Below are 14,602 nucleotides of genomic sequence, written 5' to 3' on the forward strand. Positions count from 1 at the left end.
AAATAAATATGCCTTATTTATGCAACATTTTACAAACGTTTCCCAAAATATGTTTAATAAAAATATGCTAAATACGGTGTATGTTTGTCATAAATTATCTAACTTTTCAGCATACTTTATACTATATGCAGCAGTTCCTTAGGGCCAGAATTGTGTCTTCCCATGTGTCTGTACATAGCTTAACACTGCGAGTCTCTGGTTCTAAATGAGGTGTCTGAGCAGTACCACAGTATAAATAATACAAGATAATGTGATAGTTTAATTATATTAGGAATCCGTTTAAAATATACTGTCCTAAAGCATAGAAAATATATACATTTAGTGAGTGTTCATTTTTAAAAGGGCTTTAATTAAATGATTGTATGTGCAAAACATGTATTTTTAAAATTGCACTTGTTCTTCCTATTTAACTTCTGGTGACCAGAACAATGCTTTTAAATTCACTATTTCTTTGTTCGTATTTTTTCTCTTAGATAATGTTTTATTTCTGTATGTATGGGCAATGTATAGTATCATAAGAACATAAGAGTGCCCATACTGGGTCAGACCAAAGGTCCATCTAGCCCAGTATCTTGTCTTCTGACAGTGACCAATGCCAGCTGCCCCGGGGGAATTAACAGAACAGGTAATCATCAAGTGATCCATCCCCTGTTGCCCATTCCCAGCTTCTGGCAAACAGAGACTAGGGACAACATCCCTGCCCATCCTGGCTAATAGCCGTTGATGGACCTATCCTCCATGAACTTTCTAGTTCTTTTTTGAACCCTGTTATGGTATTGGCCTTCACAACATCCTCTGGCAAAGAGTTCCACAGACTGACTATACATTGTATGAAGAAATACTTCCTTTTGTTTGTTTTAAACCTGCTGCCTATTAATTTCATTTGTTCACCCCTAGTTCTTGTGTTATTAGAAGGAGTAAATAATACTTTCTTATTTACTTTCTCCACACCAGTCATGATTGATAGACCTCTATCATATTCCCCTTTAGTCGTCTCTTTTCCAAGCTGAAAAGTCCCAGTCTTATTAATCTCTCCTCAAATAGCAGCCGTTCCATACCCCTAATAATTTTTGTTGCCCTTTTCTGAACCTTTTCCAATTCCAATATATCTTTTTTTGAGATGGGGCGACCACGTCTGCATGCAGTATTCAAGATGCGGAAGTACCATGGATTTATATAGAGGCAATATAATATTTTCTGTCTTATTATCTATCCCTTTCTTAATGATTCCCAACATTCTGTTTGCTTTTGTGACTGCTGCTGCACATTGAGTGGATGTTTTCAGAGAACTATCCACAATGACTCTTGGTAACAGCTAATTTAGACCCCCTCAATGTGCATTACTTTGCATTTATCAACCTTGAATTTCATCTGCCATTTTGTTGCCCAGTCACCCAGTTTTGAGTAATCCTTTTGTAGCTCTTCTCAGTCTGCCTGGGGCTTAACTATCCTGAGTAATTTTGTATCATCTGAAAAATTTGCCACCTCACTACTTACTCCTTTTTCCAGATCAATTATGATTATGTTGAATAGGACTGGGCCCAGTACAGCCCTCTGGAGAACACCACAATTTACCTCTCTCCATTCTGAAAACTGATAATTTATTCATACCCTTTGTTTCCTATCTTTTAACCAGTTACCAGTCCATGAGAGAACCTTCTCTCTTATCCCATGACAGCTTACTTTGCTTAAGAGCCTTTGGTGAGGGACCTTGTCAAAGGCTTTCTGAAAATCTAGGTACACTATATCCACTGGATCCCCCTTGCTCACATGCTTGTTGACCCCCCTCGAAGAATTCTAGTAGATTGGTGAGGCATGATTTCCCTTTACAAAAACCACGTTGACTGTCTCCACAAATTATGTTCATCTATATGTCTGACAATTTTGTTCTTTACTATAGTTTCAACCAGTTTTCCCGGTACTGAAGTCAGACTTACTGGCCTGTAATTGCCGGGATCACCTCTGGAGCCCTTTTAAAAACCTGGCGTGACATTAGCTATCCTCCAGTCATTCGGTCATTTAACAATTTAATCCATTTAACAATCTGTTATTTGACCAGGCTTTTTTTATATATATTTCCCCATGGGTGATTATTCACTTAATGAGAAAAATAGAAAATTCTTTGCATTAGCTAAAAAAATCCCTCGCTACATATTTAATCTTTTTTCCCCGTTCCTGGTTTTTAAAATAATTTTAACAGAGGCGACTACTAGGTCCAAGTCTTTTTGCTGATCCCTTCCTTTAATTTTCATAATTCTGTAATTGTGATGACTGGGTTAGAGTTCATTTGGTCCTGATTCATAGTGGTAGGGTTAACAAGTATGTCATATTATCAAGTCATGGCTATAATAGACACTGCACTTTGAGGTTTTCCTTTATAATAAACAGCGGGCACAGGACCAAGAAAGTTGTGGTTTACCCTCACATTCTTAGTCACAAATAATACATATGATGTCTCCTCACAGTCATACCATTTGCCTGAAGCCAGCTTTATTCTTTAGCGAATGAATCTTATCCGATGAGTAACAGTAATTTAAAAGAATTTGACTTATGAACTTCAAATTGCAGTGAAAACATTTGGAATGAGACACTCTGGTTTTAAGTACTAAAGGAAAATGATTGTGCTTTAACTTCTGTCTTCTACAGTCAGAAGCGGGGGAAGTCTTTTTTATAAGTCTTATCGGGGCTGATCCTCTTGCATTTTAAACTTCTCTGCAAGAACAGAGGAAGGAGGAAAAGAAACCTGCATGTTCATTAGTTACTCTTTATGTAAAAGCCTCTGGATAGAAACACAATAATTCTGGCTTGATCTGCTGTATTTGGCAGACTTTTTTCATTTTTATTTGAAAGTACAATAAGAAAAAGCCATACTTAAATAAATCAGGTGTGGGAGAATATTTTAAATGAGACGCTTTTCCTCGTTCAGTAGTTTTGAAACGCTTTATGAAACATACTCATTACACAGCTTATAGTCAACATTTATTTTTTGAAAGTCTCAAAACTAGTAGTGAAGATTAAATAAAATTAAATAAAATATTACATTGCTGTAATAAAAGATTGACCTGTTTTTTAAAAAATGAGAATAAATGGTCTATTTATTTAACTACATTGCTTAGCTACGGTAATTAATTATTTAAAGGAAGTTAAAACATTTTTAAAAGTTCTTTACTTACATTCTGACAGAACCATTATTCTGAAAAAAACTGACAAAAATTGATTTATTAGGACTGGTTGTTTAATGTTTTTTAATCTTAGTTAAAATCAGTTAGGCAATGAAAATAAGACTTACTAGACAGTATCACTTTCCTTTATAGAACTTTAGGAATTGCCATATTGAAACAAGACCAGAACAGTCCATCTGGTATGCTTTCCAGTCTCCAGCAGTAGCCAGTTTCAAACTAAGGTGTCCACAAAGGTCAGCTATGCAATAACAAGCCAATAGAGGAAGTTTGTTCCTATCTCTAGGCAGTTGGTGGTGGGCTTGTGTCCTGAAACATGGGTATTTACATCTTATATCCTAGATAGTGTAACCGTAGATGTTATTTGCATAAGTGTCTTATCTTTCTTAATCTTTAAGTGGGTGCTCTAAAAGGACCACAGAGGGGGAATACAGGTACAGTAACCCTGAAACTGTCACAGAGATCACAGTCTTTAAGTGGGTGTTCTAAAAGGACCATGGAGGGGGAATACAGGTGCAGTAACCCTGAAACTGTGACAGAAGTCACAATGGATGAAGATGGAGTAAAGACCTTGAGATTTGGCAGGGAACAAATTGTTATAGACCTTGGTGGTACCAGTTTCAGTAGGGTGAAGAGAGTTTGAAGACAGATTGAAGGGTTCAAAGAAAGAGTTTGAGGAAAGGAACTTGAGGCAACAATTGTAAAGATTTTTAACTCTTTGTGAACTGTTTGCTTTAACACAGCTTTACAGAGATGCTTTAATTTCAGGTGTCCTCCTATCTTTCAAACTTACCACCAGCAGGAACCACTAAATGTTGTAGCTGAGGGTCCAATCATCCACATTTGAAGTGAATGGGTATTTTACACTGACCTGAGTGGTACAGGATAGGGGCCTAAGCAGGAAGTATTTTGCTGTTAATCTAAGACTTTTATGGTCAACATTTTATATTTAGCAGTGTTAAAAGAAACAGTCATTGAAATAACATGGGCTTTAGAATTGGGGACACAATTAGAGCTTTATGATCAGATGGTAGTGATACCATATGCTAACTAAAAGCAGATACCTACTTTTCCAAAAAACATCCGTTTCCTTTCCTCCAGCATGTAGGCACCAACTGGGGTAGCCCTCTATCTCCACAACAGACCAAAGGTAGACAAATTTGAGAATGTGTCATGATGGCCATTGACAAGTAGGTGTGAAGTCTGTCAAGTGCATTTTTGGCCAGAGGGGTTTAGGACAAAAGAGAAAAAGGAGAACTGTAACTCCCTCTTTTTCTTACTGCCAGGGTAGGTGTTTTTAAGAGATATCTTAAAGTTAAATAATGTTGCATCTGCTTGGCCAAATCATATAATTCCTGTCTGTGTCCTCATTGTTCCCTACCATTCACAAAAGGAGGTGGCTTAGAGGAAGAAATTGTAATATTGATTGGAGCACATGCAGTCCTTTTCTCTAAGAAAGCACTGGTGCATTATAACCTAAAGTGTAATAAAATTGTGGGCAGATGCTTTTAACCTAGAGAGCAGACCCGATCAGATCATTTTCGACCAGTTTCCCATCAAAATATGCTGTTTTGTCAAAGCCAAAACATTTTGCAGAGATATATCTATTCTTCTTTGAGTGCTTGCTCATGTCAGTTCCGTGCTAGGTGCGCACACACCATGTGCACAGTTGCCAGAGATTTTTTTCCCTTAGTGGTATCCATAGGGCTGGCACTAGTGCCCCCTGGAGCTCCTTGCATATGTGCTGGTATAAGGGGTGCGGCCAGCCCCACACCCTCTCCGTTCCTTCTTACCACCCATGATGGCGGTTGGAACAGCTTCTTGCCTTTGCAAGTTTCAGAGTGGCAGCCGTGTTAGTCTGTATTCGCAAAAAGAAAAGGAGTACTTGTGGCACCTTAGAGACTAACAAATTTATTTGAGCATAAGCTTTCGTGAGCTACAGCTCACTTCATCGGATGCATTTAGTGGAAAATACAGTGCAGAGATTTTATATACACAGAGAACATGAAACAATGGGTGTTACCATACACACTGTAACAAGAGTGATCAGGTAAAGTGAGCTATTACCAGCAGGAGAGCGGGGTGGGGGAGGGAAACTTTTGTAGTGATAATCAAGGTGGGCCATTTCCAGCAGTTGACAAGAACGTGTGAGGAACAGTGGGGGGGTGGGGGGCCTAATCACATTAGCCACACTATCAGAGGCTCATTCACCTGCACATCTACCAATGTGATATATGCCATCATGTGCCAGCAATGCCCCTCTGCCACGTACATTGGCCAAACTGGACAGTGTCTACGTAAAAGAATAAATGGACACAAATCAGACATCAAGAATTATAACATTCAGAAACCAGTCGGAGAACACTTCAATCTCTTTGGTCACTCAATTACAGACCTAAAAGTGGCAATTCTTCAACAAAAAAACTTCAAAACCAGACTCCAATGAGAGACTGCTGAATTGGAATTAATTTGCAAACTGGATACAATTAACTTAGGCTTGAATAAAGACTGGGAGTGGATGTGTCATTACACAAAGTAAAACTATTTCCCCATGTTTATTTCCCCCCCTACTGTTCCTCACACGTTCTTGTCAACTGCTGGAAATGGCCCACCTTGATTATCACTACAAACCACCCCCCCCGCCCCGCCCTGCTCTCCTGCTGGTAATAGCTCACCTTACCTGATCACTCTCGTTACAGTGTGTATGGTAACACTCATTGATTCATGTTCTCTGTGTATATAAAATCTCCCCACTGTATTTTCCACTACATGCATCTGATGAAGTGAGCTGTAGCTCACGAAAGCTTATGCTCAAATAAATTTGTTAGTCTCTAAGGTGCCACAAGTACTCCTTTTCTTTTTGCCTTTGCAAGGCTTTCCTAACCTAGTGGTTTGAGTTTTATTCCATTGTATATAGTTGTAATTAGTCAGTTTTGTTACGAAGTTAGTGTTTAGAGTGTAGGTAGTTATCCTGATCTTAGAGGGACGTCATCCCACGAACTGGCTATTCCCCAGTCTCCGGGATTCAAGCCATGCTCCACCTGTGGCAAATCTATGCCTGTGAGCAACCCATATTCAGCCTGTCTAAAGTGCCTTGGGGAAGCTCAAGTGAAGAAGCGTAAAATCTGCAGGGGCTTCAGGCCAAGGACTGAAAAAGATAGACATTCGTTTGAAGGCTCTGTTGATGGAGACAGCCTTCAGACCATCCTCAGAGCCATCCTGCTCCAAATCAGTGCTGAGTACTTTGGCCTTGGTGTGAAGTGTGCCGCTGGCACTATGGTCCTCCCCGCACTGTTCATCCCTGGTGCCAAGGAAGAGAGACAAGAAACAGCATGCAGATAGAGGGCGCTCTCCGGCACCAAAGAGGGACAAAGGGGAGCAGCTGACATGATGAGACCCACACCAGGCCACTCGTCCTCCCCAGAGCTGCAGTTGGCTCTGGCCACTCTGCTGAAGGTCCTGAGCCCAATTCAGGACCCACCTCTGACTCCCAGGAGCTGTTGTGGTGTCTCACAACTGCGGGCCTCCTCAACTCCTTCCGGGCTGCGAAGGACTTGATGTCCCTGCCAGTTCAGCTCACTCCCCAAGGGGCCGTACCTGCCAAGGCTACCAGGGATAGAAGGATTCTTTCAGCTCCTCCACTTCCAGCACCAAATTCATGTTACCCACTTCAGGAGTTCCTGATGAGCCCTGAAATCATCTGGTGGGAGCAGGTTCAAAGGACCTGCTACCGCCTCGTCCAGGGACGATGAGGAGGAAGCTAGTGCTACGGGAGGGGTTGATACTTCCTCTGAAGGTGGTATCATGAATTTGGTGTTGGAAGCAGAGGAGCTGAAGGAGTCCACCCACAGCCTAATTAATATCTTGGCGGCAGTGGTTACCTCCAGAGTGCCCTCCCAGTCAATGAGGCAGTGTTGGGACCAGTTAAGGCCATTTGGAAGACCTTTTCCTCTCTGCCCTATTTCTCTAAAAGGGTGGAGAAAATGTACTATATGGTGGAACCCCCAAAAATAAGGAGGCCAAGAGACTGCATTTATTTGGAAGGAATGGTTATTCCACGGGCAGCCTCCAACTCTGTATTTCGAACCAGCAGGCTTTGCTGGGGAGGTATGACTTTAATTTGTGGGAGTTGATGGCCAAGTTCAGAGACTCCCTACTGCAGGAGTCGAGGCAGGAGTTCTTGGCCATCCTGGAGGAGGGCAAGACTGTGGCCAGAGCCTGACTCCAGGCAGCTCTGGATGTGTCCGACTCGGCAGCCAGAACGATGGTGTGTGCGGTCACCATGAGGCTCTGTTTGTGCTCCAATAGTCGGGCCTCTCCCAGGAGGTGCAGCAGTTGGTCCAGGACCTCCCCTTCGAGGGCAATGCTCTGCTCTCTGAACAGATGGACGCCAAGCCGTATAGCTTCAAGGATTCGAGGGCCACGTTGCACACTCTGGGCCTGTACACACCCCGGCCTCCAGGAAGCATTTTAGACCTCAACATCCCTCCAAGGTTTTAGGGGCTCCAAGACAGGACTCCTATAAGAGAAAAGGGAAGGGGTAAAAACATCACCAGTCCATGCCTTCTGACCCAGCCTCCCAGTCGGGTTCGAGTAGATACCCCAATGGGTTTAGGCAGGCCTTTTGAGCATACGGCATACCAAACTTGAGACAGGATTCATCCCCTCTTTTGTTTTTGGACCACTTGTTTCCCTTCCCCGCTGCACGGTCCCATGTAACATGAGACCTTTGGGTGCTCAGTACTGGGTCAGTTGGATATACCCTGCAGTTTTCATCCACCCCTTCCTCCCCCACCAACCCCGTCCCTCTTCACAGACCCCTCTCATGAGCAACTTCTCGTATGGCAGGTAGAAGCCCTCCTACTTGTAGGGGCTGTAGAGGAAGTTCCTTGAGATTTGAGAGGGAAAGGATTTTATTCCCGATATTTCCTAATCCTGAAGGCCAAAGGGGGCCTGAGGCCCATCCTGGACCTGCACCGCCTCAACAAATATCTCAAGAAGTTGAGGTTCCACATGATCTCCCAGCCTCTATCATTTCCTCCCTGGATCTGGGAGACTGGTACGCCGCCGTTGACTTAAAGAATGCATATTTCCACATTTCTATCTTCCATGTACACAGGTGGTTCCTCCAGTTTGTGGTGGACCAACACCACTATCAGTTCACCGTGCTCCCCTTCAGTCTGTCGGCAGCCCCAAGGCTTTTTACAAAGTGTATGGCAGTTCAAAGGCTGTTCGTAGATTCAGGTTCAGCACAGCATTGGCATAGTATAGATCACCTGTCAAGTGCTGGTCCTGTTAATAAACTGCTCCTCTTATGGGAGGTTGCCTTCCTATGGCAATTTCTTCAGCCAGGTGGATTTCCAAAATCAGAGCCTTAATTTCCGAACCCTTTTATACAGCATTCTTCAAGGACAAGATCTAGTTTCACCCACACCTGGCATTCCTACAAAAGGTGATGTCACAGTTCCATAACAATCAGGACATTTTTCTGCCCATCTTCTTTCCAAAGCCTCACAGAACCAAGGAGGAATGACGGCTGCATACCTTAGATAGGCCCTGGCCTTCTACAATGAAAGAACTAAGACCTTCCGCAGGTCGACACGGCTTTTTGTAGCAGTGGTGGATAAGATGAAAGGTCTGCTGGTGTCATCCCAGAGAGTCTCATCCTGGATAATCACCTGCATCTGGGCTTGCTACGAGCAGGCAAAGGTTCTGCCTCTGGCCATCATGACAACTCATTCTGCAAGAGCCGAGGCTTCAGCAGCAGCATTCCTCATGCAGATACCAATCCAGGACATCGGCAGAGCCACGACTTGGTCATCGATTCACACCTTCATGGCCCACTATGCCATCACCCAACAGGCCCATGAGGATGCCAATTTCGGGAGAGCAGTGTTGCAATCAGCACATCTGTGAACTCCAAGCCCACCTCCTGGGATACTGCTTGTGAGTCACCTAGCATGGAATCGACATGAGCAAGCACTCGAAGAAGAAAAAACAGTTACTAACTTTTCATAACTGTTGTTCAAGATAAGTTGCTCACATCCATTCCATGACCTACCCTCCTATCCCTCTGTCAGAGTTTCTGGCAAGAAGGAACAGAGAGGATGCAGGGCTGGCGGTGTCCCTGATACTGGCGCATAAGCCGGTCCTGTGGACACCACTAAGGGAAAAAAATATCTGGCAACTGTGCATGTAGTGTACACATACCTAATATGGAATGGACATGAACAACACACCTTGAAGAACAGTTACAGAAGGTTAGTAATGGTTTTTTTTCAACAGGAAGGTTTCTGAGGGTGATCTCTCCTGTGAAGCTGTGAAATGAAATTGTCATCCTCCAGGCATCTCTGCTGGAGAGAGATATGTGGAGCTTTTACACAAGCATTGTGGTAACACACACAACTCTATTTTCCCTGTTGTGTTTTAAACTCTTTTTTTGTATAATCTTTAAGCAGCCTAGGTGTGCATTTCAGGACCATTGTGGCACTTCTTTGGTAACTGGTGACGCTTGATTTTATGACAGTCACTCAATAAATGTAAATTGATGGGAGGACTGAAGGAACAAAGAGTGTCATAGATTTTCATACACCATGGAGCCCTTGGAAATGAAAACATGTTAAAGTAATAAGCCTGTTCTAATAATTTTTTTCTACAAATGTTAGTCATGCAGCAACTCCTACTACCACTGGCAACTTCTAGCTAGTGGTATGATTTTTTGTTTAAGTTAAATAATTTCTGCTAGTAATGGCTTAACAAAAACTGAATTTTTCCTTTGCTCATGTATTTACAACGGTCAGATGAATGAATCATCCTAGGTGTCCCAAGTTACAGTTATATATTCTGTGGAGGTGGGAAAGTTTATACGCCAGCTGAACCAAGTCCAGTAGGTCATTTCATGCTGATGGTAAAAATGCGATAGCAAGCAGACTTGATTTCTTCTTCGCATTTTCCCTAGATGTTGTTATTGCTAGGTTATGCTGCAGTTTTTTGCTTTAGTAGTCTTGGAACATCTTACAAGTTTCAGCAACTATATCAATATTTCATATATCATGGTAAAATGATATTTTAAATCACACTATCCTGCTCCCCCAAATACACAGGATTTTTACCATATTGTGAATTAAATTATTCTTCCTTGGGATTTAAATTAGCTGTTACCATGCAAGAAAGAGATCTTGGCCACATCGTGGATCGTCCTCTGAAAACATCTGCTCATTGTGCAGTAACAGTCAAAAGGCTAACAGAATGTTAGGAACCATTAGGAAAGGGATGGGCGATAAAAGAAAATATCATAGTGTTCCTATATAAATCCATGTAACATCCACGCCTTTAATACTGCATGCCATTCTGGTGGCCTCATCTCAAAAAAAGATATATTGGAATTGGAAAAGCTGCAGAGAAGTGCAACGAAAATGATTAGGGGTATGGAATGGCTTCCATATGAGGAGAAATTAAAAAGACTGGAACCATTCAGTTTAGAAAAGAGACAACTAAGGGTGTCTGATAGAGGTCTATATGATACAGGTCTATAAAATCATGAATGGTGTGGAGAAAGTGAATAGGGAAGTGGCATTTACCCCTTCACATAACACAAAAATTAGGGGTACCTGATGAAATTAACAGGCAGCAGAGTTGAAACAATCATAAGGAAATACTTCCACAGGTTGACTATGTGTTGTGTGAAAAACTCATTGCCAGAGGTGGTTGTGAGGCCAAAAGTATAGCTGAGTTCAAAAAAGAATTAGATAAGTTCGTGGAGAATAGGTCCATCAATGACTATTAGCCAGGATGGTCAGCGACGCGACCCCATGCTTGGGCTGTCCTAAACTTCCAACTGCCAGAAGCATCTGGCACTGGCCACTGTCAGAGACAGGATACTGGTCTAGATGGACATTGGTCTGATCCAGTACGGCCGTTCTTGTTATGTTCTTGATGACTCCAACTCAAATTATTATCTTCACAGATTTTTATATCAGAAATATAAGTTATCACAGGTCAGTTGTGTTGCACTAACAGACAACCTGATGTTGACCTGACTTGTTACTACATGACACTCGGAGACCTTTCTGTACAAAAGCCTAGATAGGCAGATAGACTCTTAAAGTTGGTTAATAAACTTCCATCAACAAGATTTGGAGAGAGAAGGAGAAACAAAGAGGATTCCATAAATTCCATTTCTTCAGCAGCCAATAAAATCATATGTTTTAGCCAGTGAAGCCTTCATCCCTGGTGACCATATTGGCTGAAGTATTGCTGCTGCTGCTTACTTCTTTAAAAAAAATTTCCTACTGAAGAAGTGGAATTTATGGAACTGTCTTTGAATTATTTAAAATGTCTGACTATTTTCATTTTTTCAAAGTGTTTAACTTGATATAGTATGAAGTGTATTATCTTCATGCCTTGTGCTGTCTCATTGGGACTGATCCCAAGCTCTGCTTAAATGCAGTGAGATGGAGGGAAAGTGAGATTGGCGTTGTCTGTGTGGAGACTTTTGTTCGCAACAAGCCAGGGTGTGAATGTACAGAGCTCTACCCTGCCTTGTAGTACGTTGCTGAGTGGACCCTGTTACCGCTCACTAAAAGTTCCATAATGCTTTTTGAGGTATTCCTATTTGAACTTTTAGTGTGTGGGAGGCTACTGCACATGCACTAAATCTCAAGATTACTCAGGGACCTTACACCAGTGGAGGATGCTTCACTCTGACATGGCCGTACCAGCAGAAACACCCCCAACACTCCTCACTCCTATGTTGGTGGTGGAGGGGTTGGCTGGTGTCGGAGGCAGGCACACCAGAGGGAGAGCCCTGGCAAAAGGCATTCTTCACTGATGATCTCTCGCTTCTTTAAATCCATGTTGTGCCACATACTTAGCAGACTGGAGAATCCAGCCTATTAATATTAATGGCTGTGTTATACACATTAGCTATTGTTCCCATTGAAGTCAGTGGTAACTTTAATTATGCCCCTTATTTTAAGTAAGTTAAGCACAATTTTGTTAAGGTTTATGCACTTTGCCAAATCTGCTGAATAATAGTTGTAATAATAACAATATATAGCACTTATATAGCATTTTACATCCTCAAAAGTGCTGTAAAAACATTAGTTAATATGCCAATAAGCCAAAAATTCTGTTGACTGCATTTTGTACTTTACACTTGATTGTTGCTTGGAAGTATGAATCTCTGTTGTAGCCAATTTTAGAAATTCAGTGGTTTCACTAGTACTGCTTGAAGGTTTTGTGGTTATTCTTAAACATTAGATTGGGAACAGTAGACTAAACTGAGATTAAAGTGCCAAACAGCGGAATGAACAGACACAGAGTTTGGTGAAAAACTATTTGATACTGTTCTAGTTTAAAAAGTAGTCAGTGAATATTTTGTAGAGTTTTTAAGTATGTTGTTGAAATTACAAGCAAATAATGTCCGGATAGATAGGCTCAAGATTACTTTCAGGATACAGTATGTTCTTGTATGAATATCATTACTTTTATTATGCTACAGTAGTGCTGGATGGTCTCTGTGGAGAGGAGCTGTTTTTTCATGTGTAGGCTTGAAAACAAGAATAGCACAGTTTCTATTTGATGACAGCTGTCAAACTTCAGTGATTGAAAGATTTATTTTAAAAAATACCATGAAATGTGAAAATGTACAGCTCAGTTTTTGTAGCCTTATATTAAATTCCCTTTATTCCCGTCTGATATCTTAATTTTATTAATTGAAAACACACATAACCAGTGCCTGCTGAAGAGCAAACAGTACTTGCAAGAGATGCATATTTATTCATTAGTCTGCTTGTTCATTCATTTTTTGCCTTAGAACAGCAAATTTCTCTGATTTGCTAGAAATTTAGTGAATATTTTTATTTCATGATTAAATGAAATAATTAAGCCGATAACATTTTTTTCTCTTTTGGGAATCACAGAAGAAAGTGTTCACTTCTACATAGAAGAGCTGTAGTTAATCATTATTCTGCTTCTTAATATTTTCTAGGACTCAACCAAAAGCAGTTTTTGCAGAAGTGGAATCAGAGGAAGATGAAACAGACAACAAACCAGAGTGGAAAAAGCGTAAAATATGAAGTACTTGATTCATGGGGTGGGTGACTGTGGATTCAAAACAAAGTGGAGAGTTATTTCATTATGCAATAAAAGGTTAAATTCTTTACAAACAGAAATTCTTTGAATGCATTGCACGATTTCCAACTGAAGATGATTGTTGCATTGCAGTGGACTAGAATTGTTGATCTGCGTTTTGTAATAAGGAGTTAATTATATTATGCAAAAATCTTATGTCATTTTCTTAACTTTAGATTTTTTTTAAAAGTATTTGTGTTTGTAATTTTTAACCAGAATACATCATCAATGATTAATGAGAAAGCAGCATTTTACTGTAATATTCCATATGAGGATTTTAAGTAAGAACATAAAAACTGGAGTTTTTCAAGCTTCTTTTATTTATTCCAATAACATCTATCAAGCTGTGCAAAAAAGTCATGATTTCACATTTTTTAGGAATATCAATTTAGAATAATTCTTAGGCATCAGGTTTGTTTAGCTGGTGTGTTTTGTAAAACATCAGATATTTTCTAGTATTTGTGGCTTATCTGAAATATGTTTCTTTTGAATTATACAGTCTCTCACATTACTGGTAAAGATTTTATAAGCTGTACGGAATAAGAATGTACAATTCTGTATATTTGTCTGAATTAAAACATGGTACACTTGTTACTTTTTTTTTCTAATTGTGTATGGATTATTCAAAGTTAAATAGATTTTGTTCAGGCCTCTTAAATCTGTTGTTGTATATTGGTAAGCAATAACACTTGATAATGCGTGTTTGTTAGTCAATATACACATAGACTTGGGCTTGCTGAGGTGTATAGCTGAACTGTGCATATATTGGCTGACAAAGTCACTTTCTAAAGAGAGTGGGTTGGGGGCGGGGAGAAAACCTGGATTTGTGCTGGAAATGGCCCATCTTGATTATCATACACATTGTAAAGAGAGTGATCACTTTAGATAAGCTATTACCAGCAGGAGAGTGGGGTGGGGGAGAGAAAACCTTTTGTAGTGATAAACACCCATTTTTTCATGGTCTGTGTGTATAAAAACATCTTCTGTATTTTCCACAGTATGCATCCGATGAAGTGAGCTGTAGCTCACGAAAGCTTATGCTCAAATAAATTGGTTAGTCTCTAAGGTGCCACAAGTACTCCTTTTCTTTTTTCTAAAGTGTGATACTGACCTTTATAAAATGGTGGTATTTACCAGCAAGTTGCTATGGTAAATGTCACTAAGTGAAGGAGAGAGAGATTTAAAAAAACAAAAACAAACCACCCTCCTTAAGGCAAATAAAGAGGAAGCTAGATCACTTGTGGGCTTGTATATTTTGGTTCTGATAATATTTGCTGGGCACTCAGATA

The 14,602-nt window shown here is 40.6% G+C and overlaps 1 protein-coding gene across 2 annotated transcripts in view; it reads left to right on the plus strand.

Annotated features, from left to right (window-relative positions):
* The window catches only part of WDR70 (WD repeat domain 70), a 258,585-nt gene extending 244,678 nt beyond the window's left edge, over positions 1-13,907 (plus strand). For both annotated transcript variants that reach the window (XM_007065736.4, XM_037902696.2), the window contains exon 18: positions 13,171-13,907. In XM_007065736.4, the coding sequence (XP_007065798.1) occupies positions 13,171-13,258 (88 nt within the window). In that variant the 3' untranslated portion in view covers positions 13,259-13,907. The remainder of the gene's footprint in view (positions 1-13,170) is intronic.
* Positions 13,908-14,602: the final 695 nt, after the last annotated feature.

Source organism: Chelonia mydas, chromosome 5, assembly GCF_015237465.2.
Source record: "Chelonia mydas isolate rCheMyd1 chromosome 5, rCheMyd1.pri.v2, whole genome shotgun sequence".
NCBI lineage: Eukaryota > Metazoa > Chordata > Testudines > Cheloniidae > Chelonia > Chelonia mydas.